This window comes from Phyllobates terribilis, unplaced genomic scaffold, assembly GCF_046119375.1.
Source record: "Phyllobates terribilis strain yellow unplaced genomic scaffold, ASM4611937v1 Scaffold_8__6_contigs__length_399053987, whole genome shotgun sequence".
Classification (NCBI taxonomy): Eukaryota; Metazoa; Chordata; class Amphibia; order Anura; family Dendrobatidae; genus Phyllobates; species Phyllobates terribilis.
The window spans coordinates 143,318,547-143,344,307 of record NW_027362768.1 but is presented as its reverse complement, the minus strand read 5'-3'; the positions used below and the strand labels follow the sequence as shown (position 1 = coordinate 143,344,307).

General features: G+C 42.4%; 1 protein-coding gene across 2 annotated transcripts; it reads left to right on the top strand.

Moving 5' to 3' along the window:
* Positions 1–10,345: 10,345 nt before the first annotated feature.
* On the top strand, positions 10,346–24,370 carry SERPINC1 (serpin family C member 1). Of its 2 annotated transcripts, none has more exons than XM_073643389.1 (7): positions 10,346–10,622; positions 17,091–17,467; positions 19,092–19,307; positions 19,463–19,600; positions 20,613–21,009; positions 22,821–22,885; positions 24,029–24,370. In XM_073643389.1, exons 1-7 carry the CDS (start codon positions 10,346–10,348, stop codon positions 24,203–24,205), a joined length of 1,647 nt encoding a protein of 548 aa, XP_073499490.1. In that variant the 3' UTR covers positions 24,206–24,370. The 2 variants fall into 2 exon arrangements, with proteins under 2 accessions (XP_073499490.1, XP_073499491.1); XM_073643390.1 differs by lacking the exon at positions 10,346–10,622 and adding an exon at positions 13,302–13,485.
* The last annotated feature ends 1,391 nt before the right edge of the window (positions 24,371–25,761 follow it).

Below are 25,761 nucleotides of genomic sequence, written 5' to 3'. Positions count from 1 at the left end.
CAACTAACTGTACTCTTCTGGCTACCTTGCTAGAGGCGGGAATAAGTAGCCCACGTCCCTGAGTGTACCGTGTGGTGCTCACCCGTATGGCCGGTGACTCGGGGCCTTCTAATGGCTTCCGCTCCACGATGGCGGTGCTGGTCCCACGCGTGTGACCGTGCCTTCGGGCTTCTGGGCCAGAGGACCTGAAATCCTCTGCCGGACGGTTTCTGCTGCTGGGTAGGAGTTAGTCCCCACAGCCTCGGACTCCGGGTCCGGTAAGAAATCTTCTCAGTCAGGGCGAGCTCTGTAGCTGCCAGCCCCTGACTCGTTGTAACACTGCTCCCCACAGAGCTCCTGATGTTTCTTGCTATGCTGCTTCTCTTCTCTACTCTTGTTCTGTCTTCTTTCTCACTCACTCTGCCTCAGCCCCGGGTTTTTATAGGGGAAGTCCTTCCCCTCCCAAGACTGGGCAGGAGGTGTGGCATGCACAGGATCCCTGACCAAAGGACCTCCCACCTGCTCTCAGACGTAATATCTCTATCACTGTGGCAACCAGACCCCTGGGGTGTCACAAATACAAACCACAATACTAACAACACTGTTATTACCACCAGTGACATTATACACAGGAGCTCTGTATATAGTGTCAGTGTACAGGTAATACAGGGATCACCAGTGACATTATACACAGGAGCTCTGTATATAGTGTCAGTGTACAGGTAATACAGGGATCACCAGTGACATTATACACAGGAGCTCTGTATATAGTGTACAGTGTACAGGTAATACAGTGACCACCAGTGACATTATACACTGGAGCTCAGTATATAGTGTCAGTGTACAGGTAATACAGGGTTCACCAGTGACATTATACACAGGAGCTCTGTATAGAGTGTCAGTGTACAGGTAATACAGTGATCACCAGTGACATTATACACTAGAGCTCTGTATTTAGTGTACAGGTATTACAGTGGTCACCAGTGACATTATACACAGGAGCTCTGTATATAGTGTACAGGTAATACAGTGGTCACCAGTGACATTATACACAGGAGCTCTGTACATAGTGTATAGTGCACAGGTAATACAGTGGTCACCAGTGACATTATACACAGGAGCTCTGTATATAGTGTACAGATAATACAGTGGTCACCAGTGACATTATACACAGGAGCTCTGTATATAGTGTACAGGTAATACAATGGTCACCAGTGACATTATACACAGGAGCTCTGTATATATTGCACAGGTAATACAGTGGTCACCAGTGACATTATACACAGGAGCTCTGTATATAGTGTACAGATAATACAGTGGTCACCAGTGACATTATACACAGGAGCTCTGTATATAGTGTACAGGTAATACAGTGGTCACCAGTGACATTATACACAGGAGCTCTGTATATAGTGTATAGTGTACAGGTAATACAGGGATCACCAGTGACATTATACACAGGAGCTCTGTATATAGTGTCAGTGTACAGGTAATACAGTGATCACCAGTGACATTATACACTGGAGCTCTGTATATAGTGCACAGGTAATACAGTGGTCACAAGTGACATTATACACAGAAGCTCTGTATATAGTGTATACATAATATAGTGATCACCAGTGACATACACAGGAGTTCTGTATATACTATATACACACATGGTCAGAATTGTTGGTACCCCTCGTTTAATGAAAGAAAAACCCACAATGGTCACAGAAATAACTTGAATCTGACAAAAGTAATAATAAATTAAAAATCTATGAAAATGAACAAATGAAAGTCAGACATTGCTTTTCTGCTTCCACTGAATTAAAAAAAAAAATTAAACTCATGAAATCGGCCTGGACAGAAATGATGGTACCCCTGAAAATAATGTGACAAAAGGGACATGTTAAATAAAGTTGTGTCCACTAATTAGCATCACAGGTGTCTACAATCTTGTAATCAGTCAGTGGGCCTGTATATAGGGCTACAGATACTCACTGTGCTATATATAGGGCTGCAGATACTCACTGTGCCTGTATATAGGGCTACAGATACTCACTGTGCCTGTATATAGGGTTACAGATACTCACTGTGCCTGTATATAGAGTTACAGATACTCACTGTGCCTGTATATAGGGTTACAGATATTCACTGTGCCTGTATATAGGGTTACAGATACTCACTGTGCTTGTATATAGGGCTACAGATACTCACTGTGTTGTTTGGTGACATGGTGTGTACCACACTCAACATGGACCAGAAGAAGCAAAGGAAAGAGCTGTCTCAGGAGATTAGAAAGAAAATTATAGAAAAGCATGTTAAAAGGTAAAGGTTATAAGACCATCTCCAAGCAGCTTGATGTTTCTGTGACTACAGGTGCACATATTATTCAGAAATTTAAGATCCATGGGACTGTAGCCAACCTCCCTGGACGTGGGTGCAGGAGGAAAATTGATGACAAATCAAAGAGACGGATAATATGAATGGTAACAAAAGAGCCCAGAATAACTTCTAAAGAGATTAAAGGTGAACTTCAAGCTCAAGGAACATCAGTGTCAGATCGTACTATCCACCGTTGTTTGATCCAAAGTGAACTTCATGTAAGACGACCAAGGAGAACACCATTGTTGAAAAAAAAATAGTAAAAAAGCCAGACTGGAATTTGCCAAACTACATGTTGACAAGCCACAAAGCTTCTGGGAGAATGTACTATGGACAGATGAGACAAAAATTGAAGTTTTTGGCAAGGCACATCAGCTCTATGTTCACAGATGGAAAAATGAAGCATATCAAGAAAAGAACACTGTCCCTACTGTGAAACATGGTGGAGGCTCTGTTATGTTCTGGGGCTGCTTTGCTGCACCTGGCACAGGGTGTCTTGAATCTGTGCAGGGTACAATGAAATCTCAAGACTATCAAGGGATTCTAGAGAGAAATGTGCTGCCCAGTGTCAGAAAGCTTGGTCTCAGTCGCAGGTCTAGCAACAGGATAATGACCCAAAACACACAGCTAAAAACACCCAAGAATGGCTAAGAGGAAAACATTGGACTATTCTGAAGTGGCCTTCTATGAGCCCTGACCTAAATCCTATGGAGCATCTTTGGAAAGAGCTGAAACATTCTGGAAAAGGCAACCTTCAAACACGAGACAACTGGAGCAGTTTGCTCATGAGGAGTGGGCCAAAATACCTGTCGAGAGGCGCAGAAGTCTCATTGACAGTTACAGGAATCGTTTGATTGCAGTGATTGCCTCAAAAGGTTCAACAAAATATTAAGTTAAGAAGAAGAACCATCATTTCTGTCCAGGCCGATTTCATGAGGTTAATTTTTTTTTAAATTCTGTGGAAGCAGAAAATCAATGTCTGACCTTCATCTCTTCATTTTCAAAAATTTGTAATTTATCAGATTGAAGTTATTTCTGTGACCATTGTGGGTTTTTCTTTCATTAAACGAGGGGTACCAACAATTTTGACCACGTGTGTAGTGTAAGTGTACATGTAATACACTGACTCACCAGTGATGTCTCTAGGTGAAGTCCTTCATCTTCGCTTTTCTTCTTCATCTGGCACAGACAGCCATCACTTCTTCCAGCCAGGAATCATCTCTGCAGAAAATAACACACAGTTATTAATAACTGATCTCTTCTAGAGAATATTCCCACTTTCCCCCCCCGACCTCTACACTACACCAGTTGAAGAAAAAAAGTAACATAGTGCCGTCCTGCACAGTAACAGGACCTCTCTTTTGTCCCATCCCATGGAAAACAATTTCCTAAAAAGTAAATTATATTACAGAAGTAATAATGTAATAATAATTGGAATCTAAAGTAATAATGTTCCCCACTGGTCACCATAAACTAATAAAGTATGTTCCTCAATCTGGCTCCCAAACAGTAATTAAGTCCCTTGTCTAGCCAGGCACCCCCATATGTCCCTTCTGGCCACCATTTGTCTAGTGTGACCCCTCCATATATTTATCCTAGCACATGTGTATCGAGCCTGCCCCCTCCCATATACCCATCCTAGCCCCCCCATGTGCCAGTCTGCCCCCCCACATATCCATCCTTGCCTCCATGTTTCCAGCCTGCGCCCCCATATGTCCCCCCCATATATCCTCCATGTGTCCAGCCTGCCCTCTACATATTCATCCTGGCCTCCATCTGTCCAGCCTCTCCCCTCATATATCCATACTGCCCTTACCCCCTGCATATATCCATCCTGACACCCCCCATATATCCAGCGTGCCCCTCCATATATTTATGCTAGCCCATGTGTATCGAGCCCGCCCCCCCCACATATTCATCCTAGCCCCCCCCATATATCCATCCTGGCCTCCATGTGTTCAGCCTGCCCCCCCCCATATATCCATCCTGGCCTCCATAAGTCCAGCTTGCCCCCCCCATATATCCATCCTGGCCTCCATATATCCATCTTGCCCCCCCATATATCCATCCTGCCCCCCCCCATATATCCATCCTGCCCCCCATATACCCATCCTGCCCACCCCCCTTTGCCTGGGTCCACCTTGGTTCCCCCTTGTGTGTCCTGCCAGGGCTCCCCCTTGTGTGTCCAGCCAGGGCTCCCCTCCCTTGCGTGTCCAGCCAGGGCTCCCCCCTTGCGTGTCCAGCCAAGGCTCCCCCCCTTACGTGTCCAGCCAGGGCCCCCCCCTTGCGTGTCCAGCCAGGGTTCCCCCCTCGTGTGTCCAGCTTGGCCCCCCCTCGTGTGTCCAGCTTGGCCCCCCCTCGTGTGTCCAGCTGGGCCCCCCCTCGTGTGTCCAGCTGGGCCCCCCCTCGTGTGTCCGTCCAGCTGGGCCCCCCCTCGTGTGTCCGTCCAGCTGGGCCCCCCCTCGTGTGTCCGTCCAGCTGGGCCCCCCCTCGTGTGTCCGTCCAGCTGGGCCCCCCCTCGTGTGTCCGTCCAGCTGGGCCCCCCCTCGTGTGTCCATCCAGCTGGGCCCCCCTTGTGTGTCCATCCAGCTGGGCCCCCCTTGTGTGTCCATCCAGCTGGGCCCCCCTTGTGTGTCTGTCCAGCTGGGCCCCCCCTTGTGTGTCTGTCCAGCTGGGCCCCCCCTTGTGTGTCTGTCCAGCTGGGCCCCCCCTTGTGTGTCTGTCCAGCTGGGCCCCCCCCTTGTGGGTCTGTCCAGCTGGGCCCCCCCTTGTGTGTCCTGCTGGCCCCCGCCTTGTGTGTCCAGACCATTACACACACACACACACACCTCTTACCTTCCTGCGATCCCGTGCGGTGTCCTCCTTCTCCTGAGTTGCGCGCCTCCTTCACAGCAGGCGCATGACGATGACGTCATACGCCGGCCGGCGAAGGGAGACACGCAGCTTCAGCTGCTTCACTGGGACGTGCGCCGCGGTGGTTCAGGTAATGAACGCTGCGTGCGCGCGTCCCTGCATACACTGTGCCTGCGCTTTTAAAGGGCCCGTGCCCCTTAAAACCGCAGGATTTTTTTTTGTTCTCTTCTCCCCCCTCTACTCTGCAGCAGGGGCGGGGCCCACCGGGAAATTTCCCGGTATCCCGCCAGCCCAGACCGACCCTGTATATATATATATATATATATATATATATATAGAAATCTTATATTTTTAAAACTTTTTTCTTTATTTTTTAGTCCCCTTAGAAGACTTGAACCTGCAATTGTTTGATCGCTCATACTATATACTCATGTAATGAAAATCTCGGTCTCCTATGGCTGAGCTTCACAGGAGAACCACAGAGACAGCAATAGGAATCTTCAGCATTCATAGTAACTGATCGGTTCTCCGTGATCGCATCGCAGGGGGCTGACGGGAGCCGCTGCGCGTTCCATTTAATAGGCTGACCGACTTTTAAATGCTTAACAGCCATTAATAACATATCCATTTGCAAGAAGGTGTTAATGAGAGTGCTGAATGCTGTGCTCCGTTATCACCGGCGGTTCCATAGGAAATGGAGAGGAGGTGCGCCTGACCAACTACTACTGCTCCATTTACATGGGGCTTGTCTGAGCCCCAGTTCTTGGATAGGTGTAGTACTTCTTTTTAAGGTTGATAGGCAGGGCACATAGCACCTCTACATCTCACCTAACCCCCAATTGATGGGGTGCTTATCTTTTAAGCTTTTTCTACTAAAGTTTTTTGACGTTATGGGTACAAACGAGCCAGCACCTCCTTTCGAAAAGATGTGTAGTTAGATAGGATCGCAGAACAGCCATTAGGATAGTTGGGCAGAGGAGACCCCTTGTGCACTCCCCCTCAGGTTGCCTCTGTTATTGAGTAACCAGGCCTAGCTATGGCGTTATTTACACTGTCACTGGCCGATGGGATGTGGAAATCACGGTTAAGTAAACTTGTCATGTTACTTGTCACGTCAATATAAAGGCGCATTCACATGCAGCTTTGTACTGCACCGCAAGAATCCTGTGTCCTAAATGCATTTTGTGTTCTGGATTAACTGCAGTTGTGTGGGTTTTTTTTCCGTTAAATATTATTAGGGCTGGGATGTGGAAACATGGAGGAATCCTCTTCTATCAAAATGCAGTTGGTGGCAGACTTGTAGACAGTAGAAGGAATACCAAATTTTTTCCCCCTATTTTATTACATATAAAAAAAGTTCTATAAACCTCTGAACTAAATAATAGGCATATGGAGTTAACATTTATGGTGCTGAAGCTGAGAACGTTGGGGAGAGCTATCAAAATAGGTGCAAAGGGCTAAGAGGACCGAGTGGCCATAGCAACCAATCAGATTAAACGTTTCATTTTTCAGAAGCCCTTTTTAAAATGAAAGCTGTAAACTGATTGGTTGCTATGGGCAACTGACTTCCACTTTCTCTTAAACACTCAATGCATATACAGTACAGACAAAAAGTTTGGACACACCTTCTCATTTAAAGATTTTTCTGTATTTTCATGACTATGAAAATTGTACATTCACACTGAAGGCATCAAAACTATGAATTAACACATGTGGAATTATATACTTAACAAAAAAGTGTGAAACAACTGAAAATATGTCTTATATTCTAGGTTCTTCAAAGTAGCCACCTTTTGCTTTGATGACTGCTTTGCACACTCTTGGCATTCTCTTGATGAGCTTCAAGAGGTAGTCATCAGAAATGGTCTTCCAACAATCTTGAAGGAGTTCCCAGAGATGCTTAGCACTTGTTGGCCCCTTTGCCTTCACTCTGCGGTCCAGCTCACCCCAAACCATCTCGATTGGGTTCAGGTCTGGTGACTGTGGAGGCCAGGTCATTTGGCGTAGCACCCCATCACTCTCCTTCTTGGTCAAATAGCCCTTACACAGCCTGGAGATGTGTTTGGGGTCATTGTCCTGTTGAAAAATAAATGATGGTCCAACTAAACGCAAACCGGATGGAATAGCCTGCCACTGCAAGAGGCTGTGGTAGCCATGCTGGTTCAGTATGCCTTCAATTTTGAATAAATCCCCAACAGTGTCACCAGCAAAGTTCCCCCACACCATCACACCTCCTCCTCCATGCTTCACAGTGGGAACCAGGCATGTAGAGTCCATCCATTCACCTTTTCTGCGTCGCACAAAGACACGGTGGTTGGAACCAAAGATCTCAAATTTGGACTTATCAGACCAAAGCACAGATTTCCACTGGTCTAATGTCCATTCCTTGTGTTCTTTAGCCCAAACAAGTCTCTTCTGCTTGTTGCCTGTCCTTAGCAGTGGTTTCCTAGCAGCTATTTTACCATGAAGGCCTGTTGCACAAAGTCTCCTCTTAACAGTTGTTGTAGAGATGTGTCTGCTGCTAGAACTCTGTGTGGGATTGACCTGGTCTCTAATCTGAGCTGCTGTTAACCTGTGATTTCTAAGGCTGGTGACTCGGATAAACTTATCCTCAGAAGCAGAGGTGACTCTTGGTCTTCCATTCCTGGGGCGGTCCTCATGTGAGCCAGTTTCTTTGTAGCGCTTGATGGTTTTTGCAACTGCACTTGGGGACACTTTCAAAGTTTTCCCAATTTTTCGCACTGACTGACCATCATTTCTTAATGTAATGATGGCCACTCGTTTTTCTTTACTTAGCTGCTTTTTTCTTGCCATAATACAAATTCTAACAGTCTATTCAGTAGGACTATCAGCTGTGTATCCACCTGACTTCTGCACAACACAACTGATGGTCCCAACCCCATTTATAAGGCAAAAAATCCCACTTATTACACCTGACAGGGCACACCTGTGAAGTGAAAACCATTTCCGGTGACTACCTCTTGAAGCTCATCAAGAGAATGCCAAGAGTGTACAAAGCAGTCATCAAAGCAAAAGGTGGCTACTTTGAAGAACCTAGAATATAAGACATATTTTCAGTTGTTTCACACTTTTTTGTTAAATATATAATTCCACATGTGTTAATTCATAGTTTTGATGCCTTCAGTGTGAATGTACAATTTTCATAGTCATGAACATACAGAAAAATCTTTAAATGAGAAGGTGTGTCCGAACTTTTGGTCTGTACTGTATATATATACTGCTCAAAAAAATAAAGGGAACACTCAAATAACACATCCTAGATCTGAATGAATGAAATATTCTCATTGAATACTTTGTTCTGTACAAAGTTGAATGTGCTGACAACAAAATCACACAAAAAATCATCAATGGAAATCAAATTTATTAACCAATGGAGGCCTGGATTTGGAGTCACCCCCAAAATTAAAGTGGAAAAACACACTACAGGCTGATGCAACTTTGATGTAATGTCCTTAAAACAAGTCAAAATGAGGCTCAGTATTGTGTGTGGCCTCCACGTGCCTGTATGACCTCCCTACAACGCCTGGGCATGCTCCTGATGAGGTTGCAGATGGTCTCCTGTGGGATCTCCTCCCAGACCTGGACTAAAGCATCCGCCAACTCCTGGACAGTCTGTGGTGCAACGTGACGTTGGTAGATGGAGCGAGACATGATGTCCCAGATATGCTCAATCGGATTCAGGTCTGGGGACGGGCGGGCCAGTCCATAGCTTCAATGCCTTCATCTTGCAGGAACTGCTGACACACTCCAGCCACATGAGGTCTGGCATTGTCCTGCATTAGGAGGAACCCAGGGCCAACTGCACCAGCATATGGTCTCACAAGGGGTCTGAGGATCTCATCTCGGTACCTAATGGCAGTCAGGCTACCTCTGGCGAGCACATGGAGGGCTGTGCGGCGCCTCCAAAGAAATGCCACCCCACACCATTACTGACCCACTGCCAAACCGGTCATGCTGAAGGATGTTGCAGGCAGCAGATCGCTCTCCACAGCGTCTCCAGACTCTGTCACGTCTGTCACATGTGCTCAGTGTGAACCTGCTTTCATCTGTGAAGAGCACAGGGCGCCAGTGGCGACATTGCCAATCCTGGTGTTCTCTGGCAAGTGGCAAGTGTCCTGCACAGTGTTGGGCTGTGAACACAACCCCATCTGTGGACGTCGGGCCCTCATACCACCCTCATGGAGTCGGTTTCTAACCGTTTGTGCAGACACATGCACATTTGTGGCCTGCTGGAGGTCATTTTGCAGGGCTCTGGCACTGCTCCTCCTCTTCCTCCTTGCACAAAGGAGGAGGTAATGGTCCTGCTGCTGGGTTGTTGCCCTCCTATGGCCCCCTCCACGTCTCCTGGTATCTGCTCCATGCTCTGGACACTGTGCTGACAGACACAGCTACCCTTCTTGCCACAGCTCGTGCTGATGTGCCATCCTGGATGAACTGCACTACCTGAGCAACTTCTGTGGGTTGTACTGTAGACACCGCCTCATGCTACTGTACCTCTAGGGGTGAGAGCAATGGCAAAATGAAAAAGTGACCAAAAAACAGCCAAAAAGGATGAGAACAGAGAAATGGTCTGTGGTCACCACCTGCAGAACTGCTCCTTTATAGGGGGTATCTTGCTAATTGCCGATCATTTCTACCAGTTGTCTGCTCCATTTGCACAACAGCAGGAGAAATTGATTCACAATCAGTGTTGCTTCATAACTGGACAGGTAGATTTCACAGAAGTGTTATTGACTTGGAGTTACTTTGTGTTGTTTAAGTGTTCCCTTTATTTATTTGAGCAGTGTATATATAATCTATAGAGAGAGAGCTATAGATATAGAGTTAGATATCTATATAAATACAATATATAAATATATATATCTATATCCTGTACTGAGTGTTTAAGAAACACTGGAAGGTAATTGCCCATAGCAACCAATCAGTTTGCAATATAATATATATATATATATATATATATATATATATATATCATATTACTATAAAAATTATATATATATATATATATATATAATTGTATATAGTAGGCTATATATAGTATTATAATAAGTATATAATACTATATTAATATGATATATAATACTAAAAAAGATTAACTTTACTTTCCTATGAATTTTAGAACTTGATGCACAATATATTTTTGTTTGTGGAGCAATTTCCTGATATTTTTCAAGATTATATACCTAGATTGTGTGGCAACAAAAGAGTTAAAAATAATTCCCACCCAAAGCAAAGAGTAAAACACAGATTAAGATTTCAACTGGTTGGTCATGCACCTTTTCACCCCGTGTCCCTGACCCCGGGGGAGTGGGACGTTCAGTACCTAGACTGTGGGGACATTGGCTATTTTACCTTCCACAACACAAAGACGATCACTGAAGAGCAGAAGAACAAAAAAAAAGGTAAAAATATATATTTTTTTTAGTTTTTTCTTTTCTTTTTATACGAGGGATATAGGATTCATATTAGATATCATGATGATCATGAATTGTTTAAAGGGTTAATCCTCTATGGGGAATGTGATTGTTCAGGGATCCTCGTTCTCAGGACCCTCATGATGAGTATTTGGTGCATTTTTTTTTCCACTGCGTATTTTCATGCGCAAAGAAAGGAAGCTATAGTTGAAAAATTGTATATATAATTGGATATATAGGGTAATCTCATACCTGCTCTGCTTTTTTTTTATTTTTACCACTGCTGCGTTTATTGACCTATTGTTTTTTAAAACCACAGCATGCAAATATCCTTTTTATTTGCAGATTTTCTCCATAGACTTAAATGAGATGCAAAAAAATCCACGTATAGAAAACCTCAAATGCTTTTTTTATTGCTTTACCACAGTAGTAAAAATGCATCTAATCCGCACATGACTTCATCAATAACATTTTATCAAAGCTCAGAAAACCGGAGGTTTCCTAAACAAAGTAGTTTATTTAAAACTTGACATAACAGAAAGAAACAAGGAAACAAGTGTAAAAAAAAAAATAATGCAATAAAAACACTTAAAGAAAATAAAAATGAAATGAAACGCAATAAATAAACATACTAGTAACTAATTGAACTAATTGGTGCAGGTATGCTGCAGTATCAAAAGTGCACCAAATACTCCTCACGCCCCTTGAGCACTAGACAGATATGTCCGTATTGTAGAAATTCCAACACTATGGGGTAAAATAGTTATCGGACATGGCTCAAATTGTGCAAAATTTATCAAAATTGTTCGCAGGGCTTTGTAATTTGTGCCACTCTATGCCGCCTGTCTACATTTACACCAATACATTGAGCCTAAAATGGAAATTGGCACCTGGAACCTTGTCAGCCGCCAAAGTTACAGCTCTATACATCGCATAGGTTTCTTTTTTTTTTTACATTATTAACGCCAACATATTTTTTGGCCAAAATTCCTTGTGTAAAGTGTTTTGAAAAGTCAAAAAATTTTTGAAATGTGGAGTTGAGCAAAAATGTTGTGACTTGTGACCTTTTTCACGACCATTTCTCCCCGCTCTGTCCAAAAGACTCAGTGTGAATGTAGCAGAAACTCCAAGTTTTTGAGGAGTTTTGAGATTTCGAGAGTTTTCCTTCAGTTTCCGTTCAGTTTCGGCTCCCCAAACTCCTTGAAATTTCTTTCTGCACAGAGACTTGCAGTGTTTTTGCACAAAAAAAATGCAGTGAAGAAAAAAAAAATTTCTACAATAAATGTGCGCCAAAAACAGTTATAGTAAACTGCAATTGCATATTTTGAAGCAGACACCTGCAGAAAAAAACACAGCGAAGAAACATAGCATTTTCACACGTGCGAACATGGCCTCAAAAGGCAATACATACTCACTGAATCACAAACTAAGGGCAAATGCAGCATCCTTTTTTTCTCATATATGAAAAATTGCCCATAATGTTTTCAATGCGTTTGACCCACTTTTGGTCAGTTTTTACAATTCATGGTGCAAAAATTCTTAGCTTCTTAACCTGCATTGACGAGTTTCATCAGCAACAAGATGTCTCCATTTTTTTTTAGCAATATGTCGGCAGAAAAATAAGGAAATGTGAAAAGGTAGATTTATTGTAATTGGTCCATGCTCTATTCATAAAAATAAAAGATAGCACACGTAATAATAAAAATATGAAATTGGCCTAAGAAACTTCAGCTTATTTGTATCTGTGGAGTTGGAATTGCTTGGTTTTTCATTGCAAGAACAAATATAGGACATCATGTTTATTGGACTTTAGACTCTTATCAGTTCCATAAAAGAACACATTCCTGTGTCTATAATTACTGAGGTCATTTCAGTCCTTTCTACAGGGTGTCCCTAAAGTCTGGACACACAGGAATTCTCATTAACTATAATTTTAATTATTATAGAATTTTGCAAAGCGCATCAACCTTTGCATTGCAAATGATGGAAATTATATTGAAGAAGTTATTTAATTTAAATTGAATAAAATGTTAATAAATAAAATTTTTTGAAAAGATGTATTTTTGCCTATGTGTCCAGACTTTAGGGACACCCTGTATAATGGATATCATGGTGTAGAACGTACTGGAAGAAAGAATTGTCCGGTTGGATATAAAACTTAATGTGGAATGAGGCAAAGTCAAAAAATGGTGACTCGGGCCGCCCTCTGAAGATAACTGTATAAGGAAGTACAGTAGTCAGGGTGTTCAATAAGAAGAAAAGTAAAAGAAAATGTGGATATGCTGACAACACGGAACTATAAGAGGGCCGCCTAAGGAGAGGTTAGGATTGGGATACAGGGATAGGTGCTGTGGTAGGCGCCAGCAAGGGAAGAAAATTTATATGTTGGCAAGACAGGATATAATAATGGGAATAAGTGGTGTAGCATAGCTGGGAAGGACAGGGTTAAGTTCCTGCTGTGCAGGTCTTGATTAGATGCACCTGTGATGTTCTTGCTAAAAAGCAGGAAGTAGCTTCATGGAGTCACAGTCTCCTGAGGGAGTGTCAGTCTGCTGGATGAAGCAGAGTCAAGTGTGCTGCTGGTGAGTGATCAGCCAAAATGTGAGCTGAAGCTGAGAAAGACGTGTCGGGGTCTCATTCTGAATGGATACTGCGCTTGGCAGTCTGTGAGAGCTGCAGAGAACCGTGTGGAAACTGCAGCCTGTTCAATGTGAACTGTGCCTGGTGTTGAATGTTTGTTTGGCGATGGGAGCTGCTGGAGTTCAGGCTGACTGGGATGCTGCAACTGGTGGGATTGTGCCTCTACGGTGTATGAAGTCTGTTCCGGGAGAAAGGAGTGTAACCTGTTCAGGTGAGCCCGCACTGACATATGTGATCATGATTAAATGCACAGGCCATGTGCAGAGAACTGCAAGTATCAGTGGTTGATATGGACAATAGCTGTTTTGTTTGACCAACCTGGAGCTAACTCAGCCGTGAATGCGCAAGGAGATAGATAAGTGAGAAGACTCACATAGTTAATGCCTAACAGAGTGGCTGCAAATGAACACAGCCATCTGCTGGTCAAAGACAATAGAGAAAGTGAAAGCAGAAAGATATGCATTAGTAGGAACCCAAGAGTGAAGTGCATGTTCCTTCAGGGAAGAGATGGTAGAAGACGACAGGTCAAGTGAAAGCTGTGGCACAGTTGGTAATTATAAAAGGCCCAGGAGACCAGTGAAGGGGAGAAGTTTGTGCCCAAACCTGTAGCAGGATGGAAGTGTGATACAGCGAGCTGGCTTACAGCCATCATTGTGAGAGACCTTAAGATAGTGAAGAGCTGACCCGAGTAGTCAGTGGCGAGTGAAGAACTGAGAAATCAGATCTGGGAGACCGAACTGAGTGGGCTGAGCCAAGTCCAGAGATGAGAAATCAGATCCCGGAGATCGAGCCAAGTGGGCCGAGACAAGGCCAGAGACCAGAGACCAGATCCGGGAGATATGATCCAAGTGAGCCGAGCCAGGGCGGAGAGAGACCTGGCCACAGAGGAAGGACGTTTGTGTGAGACGTTACTTTCTGCGTAAACGTACGATGCAGAGTGAGGACCGGGGGCCATGCTTCAGAGAACGAATGCGGCCAGTGTGACGAGTGTACAGTAGAGTAACTTAAATTTGGGGCTTGCATCCTAGCGGGCAGTATCGTCAACTCTTGTTAGGGCCCGTGTGACATTTTGTGCAACTTAGAGAGTGACAATGGTGACGGGCCCAGTAGTGAGAGTGACGCCCTTTAGGTTAGGGTATTTGGACCAGACATCACTGACGATTATAGTCATTTGCTTGTAATTATAGAAGATAGTGTGTATATAACATTGCATAGATATCCTGTTTAGTTGTATTACCGTGTTCTGGTTGTGCTGCAATTTACTGAACTGTCGTTGTTCACTTTTATCCATGACACTGTGCTTATATACACTGTAGATTTATATATATATATATATATATATATAAGTGTGTGTGTGTATATATAATTACAGACCAAAAGTTTGGACACACCTTCTCATTTAAAGATTTTTCTGTATTTTCATGACTATGAAAATTGTACATTCACACTGAAGGCATCAAAACTATGAATTAACACATGTGGAATTATATACTTAACAAAAAAGTGTGAAACAATTGAAAATATGTCTTATATTCTAGGTTCTTCAAAGTAGCCACCTTTTGCTTTGATGACTGCTTTGCACACTCTTGGCATTCTCTTGATGAGCTTCAAGAGGTAGTCATCGGAAATGGTTTTTCACTTCACAGGTGTGCCCTGTCAGGTTTGATAAGTGGGATTTCTTGCCTTATAGATGGGGTTGGGACCATCAGTTGTGTTGTGCAGAAGTCAGGTGGATACACAGCTGATAGTCCTACTGAATAGACTGTTAGAATTTGTATTATAGCAAGAAAAGAGCAGCTAAGTAAAGAAAAATGAGTGGCCATCATTACTTTAAGAAATGAAGGTCAGTCAGTGCGAAAAATTGGGAAAACTTTGAAAGTGTCCCCAAGTACAGTTGCAAAAACCATCTAGCACTACAAAGAAACTGGCTCACATGAGGACCGCCCCAGGAAAGGAAGACCAAGAGTCACCTCTGCTTCTGAGGATAAGTTTTTCCGAGTCACCAGCCTCAGAAATCACCAGTTAACAGCAGCTCAGATTAGAGACCAGGTCAATGCCACTCAGAGTTCTAGCAGCAGACACATCTCTACAACAACTGTTAAGAGGAGACTTTGTGCAGCAGGCCTTCATGGTAAAATAGCTGCTAGGAAACCACTGCTAAGAACAGGCAACAAGCAGAAGAGACTTGTTTGGGCTGAAGAACACAAGGTATGGACATTAGACCAGTGGAAATCTGTGCTTTGGTCTGATGAGTCCAAATTTGAGATCTTTGGTTCCAACCACCGTGTCTTTGTGCGACGTAGAAAAGGTGAATGGATGGACTCTACATGCCTGGTTCCCACCGTGAAGCATGGAGGAGGAGGTGTGATGGTGTGGGGGTGCTTTGCTGGTGACACTGTTGGGGATTTATTCAAAATTGAAGGCATACTGAACCAGCATGGCTACCACAGCATCTTGCAGCGGCATGCTATTCCATCCGGTTTGCGTTTAGTTGGACAATCATTTATTTTTCAACAGGACAATGACCCCAAACACATCTCTAGGCTGTGTAAGGGCTATTTGACCAAGAAGGAGAGTGATGGGGTGCTACGCCAGATGACCTGGCCTCTACAGTCACCAGACCTGAACCCAATCGAGATGGTTTGGGGTGAGCTGGACCGCAGAATGAAGGCAAAAGGGCCAACAAGTGCTAAGCATCTCTGGGAACTCCTTCAAGATTGTTGGAAGACCATTTCCGGTGACTACCTCTTGAAGCTCATCAAGAGAATGCCAAGAGTGTGCAAAGCAGTCATCAAAGCAAAAGGTGGCTACTTTGAAGAACCTAGAATATAAGACATATTTTCAGTTGTTTCACACTTTTTTGTTAAGTATATAATTCCACATGTGTTAATTCATAGTTTTGATGCCTTCAGTGTGAATGTACAATTTTCATAGTCATGAAAATACAGAAAAATCTTTAAATGAGAAGGTGTGTCCAAACTTTTGGTCTGTACTGTATATATATACTGTGTATGTGTGTATATATATATATATATATATATATATATATATATATATATACACTGTATATATTTATATAAATAGTTTTTTGGTTTCTATGATTTTGTTGTCTTGGTGCTGTGCAATCTTTGGAAAGCAATAAAAATTACACCTGTTTGGACCAAAACTGCATTTTCTGTGTGAACGCTAATGCCTACCAGAGACTGAACCCCTACAGTGATTATTGTATAGGGTTAGGCTGGTTATAAGGTGATTTATAGGTGTAGAAACTCATTCACAGATAGATATAAGCAAATCTCACCATTATAACCTTTGGTTGTCACTACTTTTTTGCAGTTGGTCAAGAATGCAGTTTTGAAAGTTGGTCGGAGGTGACCAATGATTGCTTGGGGGAGCAGGGGAGGTGCGGTGGGCACTACTGACTCCTTAATTGGTTCCACTTGGGCCCTAATGTCGAAGAATGGGTTATGAATATTTTAGTTTAGTTGCCATAATATCCAAGTTCAAAACTGTTCTTGACGGAAGAAAAAGATGAAAAAAATGCTGATGTCTTGAATTAGAGACTGTGGTGGTGCTGTAATGGCCAATGGCATTGTGCTATAATGTATATCAGTATAAAAAAGTTCTCAAATTCTCACTGCAACTTATGAGAAAGCTTGAAGACATCAGTCAGATAAGAACAATTTATCATAAATTTCCTGCTTGGAAGTAACAAAGTCTGGGAAATCTAATGTATAAAAGTGCCATAAAAGAACTTTTTCCTATAACACTGCAGTTAGCATGTGATGTTTTATGGCCTGTCTTCTCACATTGTAGGCATGCATCTCCTTCCAGCACTGCTCCTAAGTCTTTTGGGCTTGGTTTCTTCAGAAGCCCAATATCCTGATATTTGCATTGCTAAACCCAAAGACATTCCTCTGAACCCTATGTGCATCTATCGAAAAGAAGTGGTAGAAGTAGAGGAACACCAGGAGAAGGAGGCCTCTCTTCCAGAGAAGATCCCTGAGAATACTAACCCTAGGGTCTGGGAACTCTCCAAGGCAAATTCCAGGTTCGCTATGGACCTCTTCAAAATTGTAGCAGACTCCAAGACCGATGCCGAAAACCTCTTTATGTCGCCATTAAGCATCTCTCAGGCCTTCACCATGGCAAAGCTTGGGGCTTGTGATAACACTTTAAAGCAGCTTATGGAGGTGAGTACAAAGTAGTGCTATAAGAATTCAGGTTTTTCGCTTTAAGCGTATTTTGCATTTTACATTTCTTTTACATGGAATGTCTCTGTTTAATTTGTTAATTTATTTTTTATCCTTTAATTCTATAGGGTGGCCATATTGAAGGCAGTATGCTTCCTTTAGACCTATAGACAGTGCAGCAGCACCTTACAATGGCTGCAATTAATGGGAGTTTATCGTCAGAAAAGTGTTTGCAGTCTTATACAGTCTCCGCAAAGACCTGAAAATGGCAAGGAATTGAATAGATGAACTGCAGGCCTTGGAAATGGCCGCTAAATAGTGTATGATGCTGTGATGTTCTGCTTACATAAGGACGCTGATCTGTGGGGTGTCGTGCATCATACCCCCATCCATCTGATATTTATGACCTATCCTCAATATTAAAGTAGTGGACAACCCTTTTAATTACGTAATTTTTCAACTCTGAATATGTAGTTGTTCAGCCTTAACAGTTGAATGTATGTTACGTTAAAGCGATTGTCCCACAGATGCAACTTATTACCTATCCACAGAATAACTGGTGGTCCCACCAATAATGAGAACAGCACTCGGCCAACTCCGTCACTCCAATAATCTTTAAAAGGAGTGACACCCCTCATACTACCCCATTCACACGGTTAACATCAGACCCACATTCTTGTGATTTGATGAGGGTCCTGGTGGTGGGATCCCCAGTGATTAGACAGTTATCAAGTATTCTATTGATGGGCGATAAATTGAGATTGTAGGTCAGCCTCTTTAAACATATGACTACATTAAAATTAATCTATATTAAATTAAATCAAGGGATTCTTAAACTTTTCCTGTGGACCACAAGGCTTCATCAGTGCTAAACCTCATGCCAAATTAAACCACTTCCAAGCTGTGTTGAATTAGGTTTCCTTGATATTTCTAGAGGAAGTAATTCTGAGGGACCACACTCCATCTCTATAGAAGATTATAAGCACACAGGACATATTCTCAATAAGTGTAGTGGTGTATTTCTGTAGCAAAGACTTAAAACCCAGTGGCAAATGATTGACTCCAAAGGCATCTCCAAATGAGGTTGTCTTTTGCTTGACCTTTGGACCCATTATTCTGTTAAAGACTTAACACATTGGCAAAATGTAGGCCAAAGCGACTGAAATCCATGGGTTTGGCCAACAGTCTAATGTATATGGAGGCGCCAACCAACTACTTGTCGGGGAAGAGGTGGATTGGGCATTTAGAGTATTGGACTGCCAATCATATTGTTCTCCTGGAGGTAAGCCACCAGCTAACATGTCAGCTGGTGGCTCTATTATGGAAAACATGAGTGCTTTGCCAAGCGAACATGTATGGGAGAATCAGTCAGGATGGTTGGCAACCAGGCGATCAGCCAAAGCATCATTCAGCCAACAGCATCTAATGTGTATGGGGATCTTGAGCCTATCGGAAGATCGTCGGGTATTCTTGTTAGCCAGTCCAACCCTTGCCTCTGATGGACTACCAAAGTGGTAAAATGCTGACAATAATCCTCACAATCTTGTATAATCAGATATTTACTTCCAGTTAAACCTCGGCTATCTTTCTATCCTGTAAATAATGAATTTACTTCTTATAATAGGTTTTCCACTTTGACCAAGTTTCTGAAAAGGCCTCCGATCAAATCCATTTCTTCTTTGCAAAATTAAACTGTAGACTTTACCGAAAAGCCAACAAGTCATCAGAACTGGTATCTACCAATCGTCTCTTTGGAGAAAAGTCTTTGACCTTTAACCAGACGTATCAAGAAATCAGTGAGGCGGTTTATGGAGCTAAATTATGGCCTCTGAACTTCAAGGTGTGTGGACTCACTATGCAAAATCAGAATGAATTTCTCATAGGCCCAGCATCAGTCTCGCTGTATAAGTGAATTCATTATATGACTGCAGCTTTGGAGTTTAACGTGAATCTATGAATATAGTAATATTCAATGATTATGTTTTTGTGTATTAGGAGAAAGCTGAAGAGTCTCGTGAAACCATCAATAATTGGGTGTCCAATAAAACAGAGAAGAAAATCACTGATGTGATCCCAGCAGATGCCATCACAGAAGATACCATCCTTGTCTTGGTGAACGTCATCTACTTCAAGGTGCGAAGTTACACAAAATGTTCACACAGCTGAACCTGGAGAAACATAATTCTCCAGGTCAGTACAATTAAGGAGTTACCAAATGTTAGTTTATTCTACTATTTTAATTGGCTTAAAAAAATTCATTTTGAAAAAAAAAAAATTGTCTCCATTTTCTGAGACCCTTAACTACCATCAATGGAGTTGTGTGGGGTTTGTTTCTTTTTTTGCATGACACATGGTGTTTTTTTGTGTACACAATTTTGGGGTACATACTATGATTTGATCGCTTCTTACTGCATTTTTTGTTGCGGCAACTGAAAAACCGCAACTGTGGCTTTCTGATTTTTTTTTTTTTATTTAATTTTTTTTATCTTGTTTTCTGCTGCTTTTATCATTCAACTTAATTAATTTTATTTTTTGATAGATCTAACATTTCTGGACACTACAATATCACATATGTTTGTTTTATTTTATTTTTTTATTTCTTTATTGTTAACTGGGGAAAAGGTGGCTGATTTGAATTTTGTTATATATATATTTTTAGAAAATTTATTTTTCTACTTTTTTTATTTATTTCTTAGACCCTTCAGGGGACTTGAACCTGCGATTGTCTACTACTATATACAGCAATGCCATAGTATTGCTGTATATAGCCAAAGTTAGAGTCTTCTATGATGCCTAGCCACAGGCTGGGCCACACAACAGGGGGGGCGTTCAGCTGGTCCCCAGCTATCATAGCAGCTCATCGGCTCCCTGCGATTGTATTGCAGGGGAGTTGATGGACGCCTTAACTATCGTCATAAAATATTTATAAATTCCCGGGCAGAAAGAGCTCACTTACAGATTCTTAGATAACTTATTCTGCAGCCAACAATAGACGTTGCAACACAGAGGGTACAGATGGCAAACACTGCGAAAGTTTTAAAGAAACATAATTGAAAAAATTATGTTTAGCCCAAAATACATGCATTTAATTAAAGAAAATGTCCCTCAAAGATGTCCCATGTCCTTTAATCCTTATTATCTTTAGGGCTTGTGGAAGTCAAAGTTTGACGCTTTGAATACGGAAAAAGCAGAATTCCACGTTCCAGGGAGAACAGAGTCCTGTGTAGTCCCAACCATGTATCAGGAGAGCAAGTTCCGCTACGGCTCCTATAAGGATGATGCTGTCCAGGTTCTTGAATTACATTACAAGGGTGATGATATGTCAATGGTGTTGGTTCTGCCATTTGAAGATACCCCGCTTGAAACAGTGGAGCAGAAAGTGACCCTGGAGAAGTTCTCAGATTGGTTAAACAATCTTCAAGAAATTCAGTTATCTGTGCATCTCCCCCGCTTCAAGATTGAAGACCATTTCAGCGTTAAAGAGAAATTAGAGAAGTTGGGTCTTGTGGATCTGTTTGACCCACAAACTGCGCGGCTGCCAGGTAATGATTGTGCTGGTGCTAATGTGATCCTTGATGTAAACTTTAAGATATCAATACACAAAGTGAAATTGGACTTGAATGTGAATCAGTTTACATGAAGCAGTTCATGTTTCTCCGACTGAATGGATAAATGTAAATTTTTGCATTAGTAAAAAAAAAACAACAACTTTTTTTTCCTCAGTGTGCTTGATCCGAATTTGATCTACAAATTGGCTAAGAAAATGAAATTTTTTTTTTGCTGATAATCAGACATATTACTATCACTGTATACCAGAGGTGGGCAATTAATTTTCCCAAGGGGCCATATGAGAGACCATGACTGTTGTGAAGCCGAACTAACAGGCTGAAATTAATTCAGCTGAATATTAATATTAACCTATTAATTATAATTATTTTATATAAATATTAATTGTATCACTTAATACTGAGCAGAATTAAGTATGCTGACATCCCCCTGTATATTGTTTGAGCCTGCACACAGTCCATTTTATATATCGTATGAGCCCCCACACAGCCCCCTATATACGTATGAGCCCCCTATATACCGTAAAACCCCCCACAGAGCCTCCTATATACAGCATGAGCCCCCACATAGCCTCCTATATTCAGTATGAGCCCTCACACAGCCTCCTATATTCAGTATGAGCCCTCACACAGCCTCCTATATACAGCATGAGCCCCCACATAGCCTCCAATATTCAGCATGAGCCCTCACATAGCCTCCAATATTCAGCATGAGCCCTCACATAGCCTCCTATATTCAGCATGAGCCCTCACATAGCCTCCTATATTCAGTATGAGCCCTCACACAGCCTCCTATATTCAGTATGAGCCCTCACACAGCCTCCTATATACAGCATGAGCCCCCACATAGCCTCCAATATTCAGCATGAGCCCTCACATAGCCTCCTATATTCAGCATGAGCCCTCACATAGCCTCCTATATTCAGCATGAGCCCCCACATAGCCTCCTATATTCAGCATGAGCTCCCACATAGCCTCCCTATGTATAGCCAAATATCCCATACACATGAAATAAAAACAAAACAAAACACATACTCCCCTCGCTCCCGTTCCCTCGGCACTCTGCCTCTGCTCCTGTCTCCAATGCAGACTCTCCGCAGTGCACAACTGACACGATGAAATGACGTCATTGTGTCAGATGTTTCACATGATGATTGGTGGAAGAAGGGGCTGGCGGCCCCTCCTCCACCAATGCAGACAGCGGGCAGGGTAGGGCATGGTGCGGCCCGTGGGCAACTGTTTTAAGCCCCTCAGCTGTCTCAGTTCAAGGGCCGGACTGGAACAGCCAGCGGGTCGGATGTGGGCCACACTTTGGCCAGGTCTGCTGTAGACTATAATGGTTACATGTCCTAAATGTGAAAGACACAGATTGAACACGTTCATGAAAAACGGACATGTGAATGTGACCATAGAAAAACATGACTGATATTCTAGAACATTATCTACATGCAAATATTATATTACTCATTCACAAATTTGCCTACGCTTCTGTATAATATTAAACTAGGTAGTTTGTTAAATAAATGATTAGACGCTGCCCATGTCTGTACATGTTGCAGTGTTCTGTGCAAACAACACTGCTGATGTAGGTGAGGTAGGGAGTTACTGCAGCTCAGTGGCCTAGCGGGGGATTCACCCTCTCACCGGTGGGCCAGTCCAAGCCTGGTACGTCGTGAAGTGAAGCATTTCCTTGTAAACTTTGCATCCAATGTTCCTTCTATATATTATATTAGCTGCTGTGTTTTAACCTTTTTTTCTTTGTCAAATTTAAATTAATCTTTTTATAGGGATTGTTTCCAGTGGAAGATCAGACTTGTATGTGTCAGATGCATTTCACAAAGCATTCTTAGAGGTAAGATAATACTGGTGAAGGGTGGACAATGCTTGAGGAACTTAGAATTTATCTAGAGGTGTGGTGAGTAGTGATGAGCGAGTATGTTCAGTTAACCCTTTCGGCGAGTATGCTTGGGTGAGTACTAAGTATCTTCAGCGTACTCGGTGATATGTTTGAATCACTCCCGCGTGCATGATTTGCGACTGTTTGACTGCTTTAATACATGTGAGGAATGCTTGTTTCTTTCGCATTCCTCACATGTATTAAAACTGTCAAACAGTCGCAAATCATGCACACGGGAGCGATTCAAACATATCACCGAGTACGCTGAAGATACTTAGTACTCACCCAAGCATACTCGCCGAAAGGGTTAACTGAACATACTCGCTCATCACTAGTGGTGAGCATTTTGAATCCACAGATGCCTCACAGAACTTTGTAGCACTGGGCAGTGAAATCGAAAAAAAATGTTTCCACTAAAATGTTTTAGCTCCAAAATTTTCATTTTCACAAGGGGTAATAGGACCCCAAAATCGACCCTATAATTTATTAGGCATTTGCTCACGAACACAGTGATGGTCCATGTATGGTCGGAAAGTAATATTTGGGCCCTTGACATCTACTGGGGTAGATTCAGGAGGCCCCCATTATATCAGATGGTCCACAAAACCGGTGGACTTTCATTTAATGTGTATAGGGGTCCTTTATTTTTCAGGAAGTGATGAAGTAGAGTCCCCTCAGTCCCAGATCAAGGGGTGATGAAGGATATGCATTCAGAGACTTGTCTCTATTTATTTGATGCTTTCTTAGTTTATCTAGACCATAGATATGGCTCTAATGTAACCATCTAATATTCATAAAATGACTCTGCTTATCTTGTTCCAATCAATACAGTAAAGCTGGCAAGTGAACCTATTTTTTTGCTCATGTGACAAGTGTAAAATTAAAAATACTTGAACATACTTTGATAGTAATGTGCAGAGACACATGTAGGAAGAAAAAAATAAACCGTGCCACGCCTCTTCACAGGTTGTCTGCGGTATTGCAGCTCAGCTCCAATAGCAAATACATATTGCAAATGCATAAAGTGGTTTAAAAGATCACAAAAATGTTTTTTTTTTCTATGTGATTGTGGGAACTAATAAAATCTTTTTTCTTTAGGTCAATGAAGAGGGCAGTGAGGCGACAGCGGCAACTGCTGTTTCGATGGCCGGACGCTCATTCGGCCCAAAGAGGGTCACATTTAGAGCCAACAAACCCTTCCTGGTCTTCATTCGAGAAGTTGGAATCAATGCTATTATTTTCATGGGCCGAGTTTCTAATCCTGGATGTAATTAACATTATATTATGACCATAGTTCAAGCCACTTCCACATATCTGCTGCCTTCTCGCCTTCTTAAAGGCACATTATCGTTTTTTTTTTCCACTTGTTTACCTAATGGATATATTAATATTTGATGCTATAATAAAACTTGATGCTGAATAAAAATCACATTATAAGTCTGTCTTTGCTTTTCTCTATGTGTTTGGAGAATAAGGCATATAGACCCCTCTTTTCTCTGGAATATGGACGCTCAGGACCCCTTTTTTCTCTGGAATATGGACGGTCAGGACCCCTTTTGCGAGCCATAATGGAGATTTGATCTCTAAGCAGGTATTTTTAATGGCCAGCATGTTATGTTATATTTTCCCATGCAACAGTCAGAATTAAGGAGGACCTCTCACCAGTTCAAAAGTGTCCAGTTTTTGCTCTTATTTAATTCTCAGTGCTCCCCTGAATATTCCTTTTTTTTTTTTTTAAATCCACCATAGTGTTCCAAAGATACAGGCCTTTTTTATTTAGTGCTTACGTCTATGGACTTAACAAGTGGGCGTGGCTTACCTATAATAATGCAGTGCAGCCTAAAGACACGCCCCCGAGGATCCTGTGAGCCACACCCCCTTGTAAAGACCATAAAAATTAGCACAAAATAAAAAGGCCCATAGCTCTGAAACCGTACAGCACATAAAAAAATGCACAGGGGAGCAGCAGGAACAAAATAAGAGCAAAGACGGGACACTTTTGACCTAGTGTCCGATCCTTTTTAAAGGATCAGATGTGTTGGACTCAATATGCCTGATCGTTTATTGTCCCAGAAGAGGTGACGTTAGTGCATTACATGACTTCACGCTGCCAGTCTCTGATTCCTCTGCGCCAGGCCCAAGACTTTGAGCACTGTGTGGATGCCATAGAGACGTCACCCACTTCTATCCAAATAGAAGAGGTGGCATTTGAAGGGACCGGAGTAGCGCTGATCGCAATCTGGATTCACCCACCAGTCCGGACCACGCAATTTTTGCTATGTAATCTGAGAGAAACATGATGTATGGGGCAGAGATCCTAATTCCAGAGATGTGTCACTTAATGGGCTGTGTTTTGCTGTTTCAATACAATCAGTGTTTTATTAGCAGGAGATTATTACTACAGGACTAGGTGTCTCGTGCCTCCTAGTCCAACCACGCCCCCAGTACTGATTGGTAGCTGTCAATATACAGTGTACACAGAAAGCAGCCAATCAGTGGTGTGGGCGGGGTTATACAGGGCTCAGCGTTCTGAGCTCTGCTAGATTTGCAGCAGAGAAAACCGTGATGGCCCTGTATTAGGGATAACATTATCCTTTTTGTCTGGAGTGTTCCTTTGTTTGAGGCCCATGCATCAGTACTGGGAGAGGGAAGCCTTTGCAGTTTATTAAAAAAAATCGAACAAGACAGCAGAGTTTGCACTCACATATATCTTTTATTCATTTTTTGTGCCAATTTAAACCCCTTGTGAGACGTCTGGATACAAAGCTCCAAATTAAATGTTGGGGGCAATTAAAATACAGTCCCGACCCATTCTAAATGGAAATTCAAAT

Coding starts and splice junctions, on each gene's coding strand:
- SERPINC1 (XM_073643389.1), top strand. CDS start 10,346: ATGCACAATATATTTTTGTTTGTGGAGCAATTTCCTGATATTTTTCAA. Junction 17,468..19,091: donor CTTTAAAGCAGCTTATGGAG/GTGAGTACAAAG, acceptor TTCTTATAATAG/GTTTTCCACTTTGACCAAGT. Junction 19,308..19,462: donor TATGGCCTCTGAACTTCAAG/GTGTGTGGACTC, acceptor TTTGTGTATTAG/GAGAAAGCTGAAGAGTCTCG.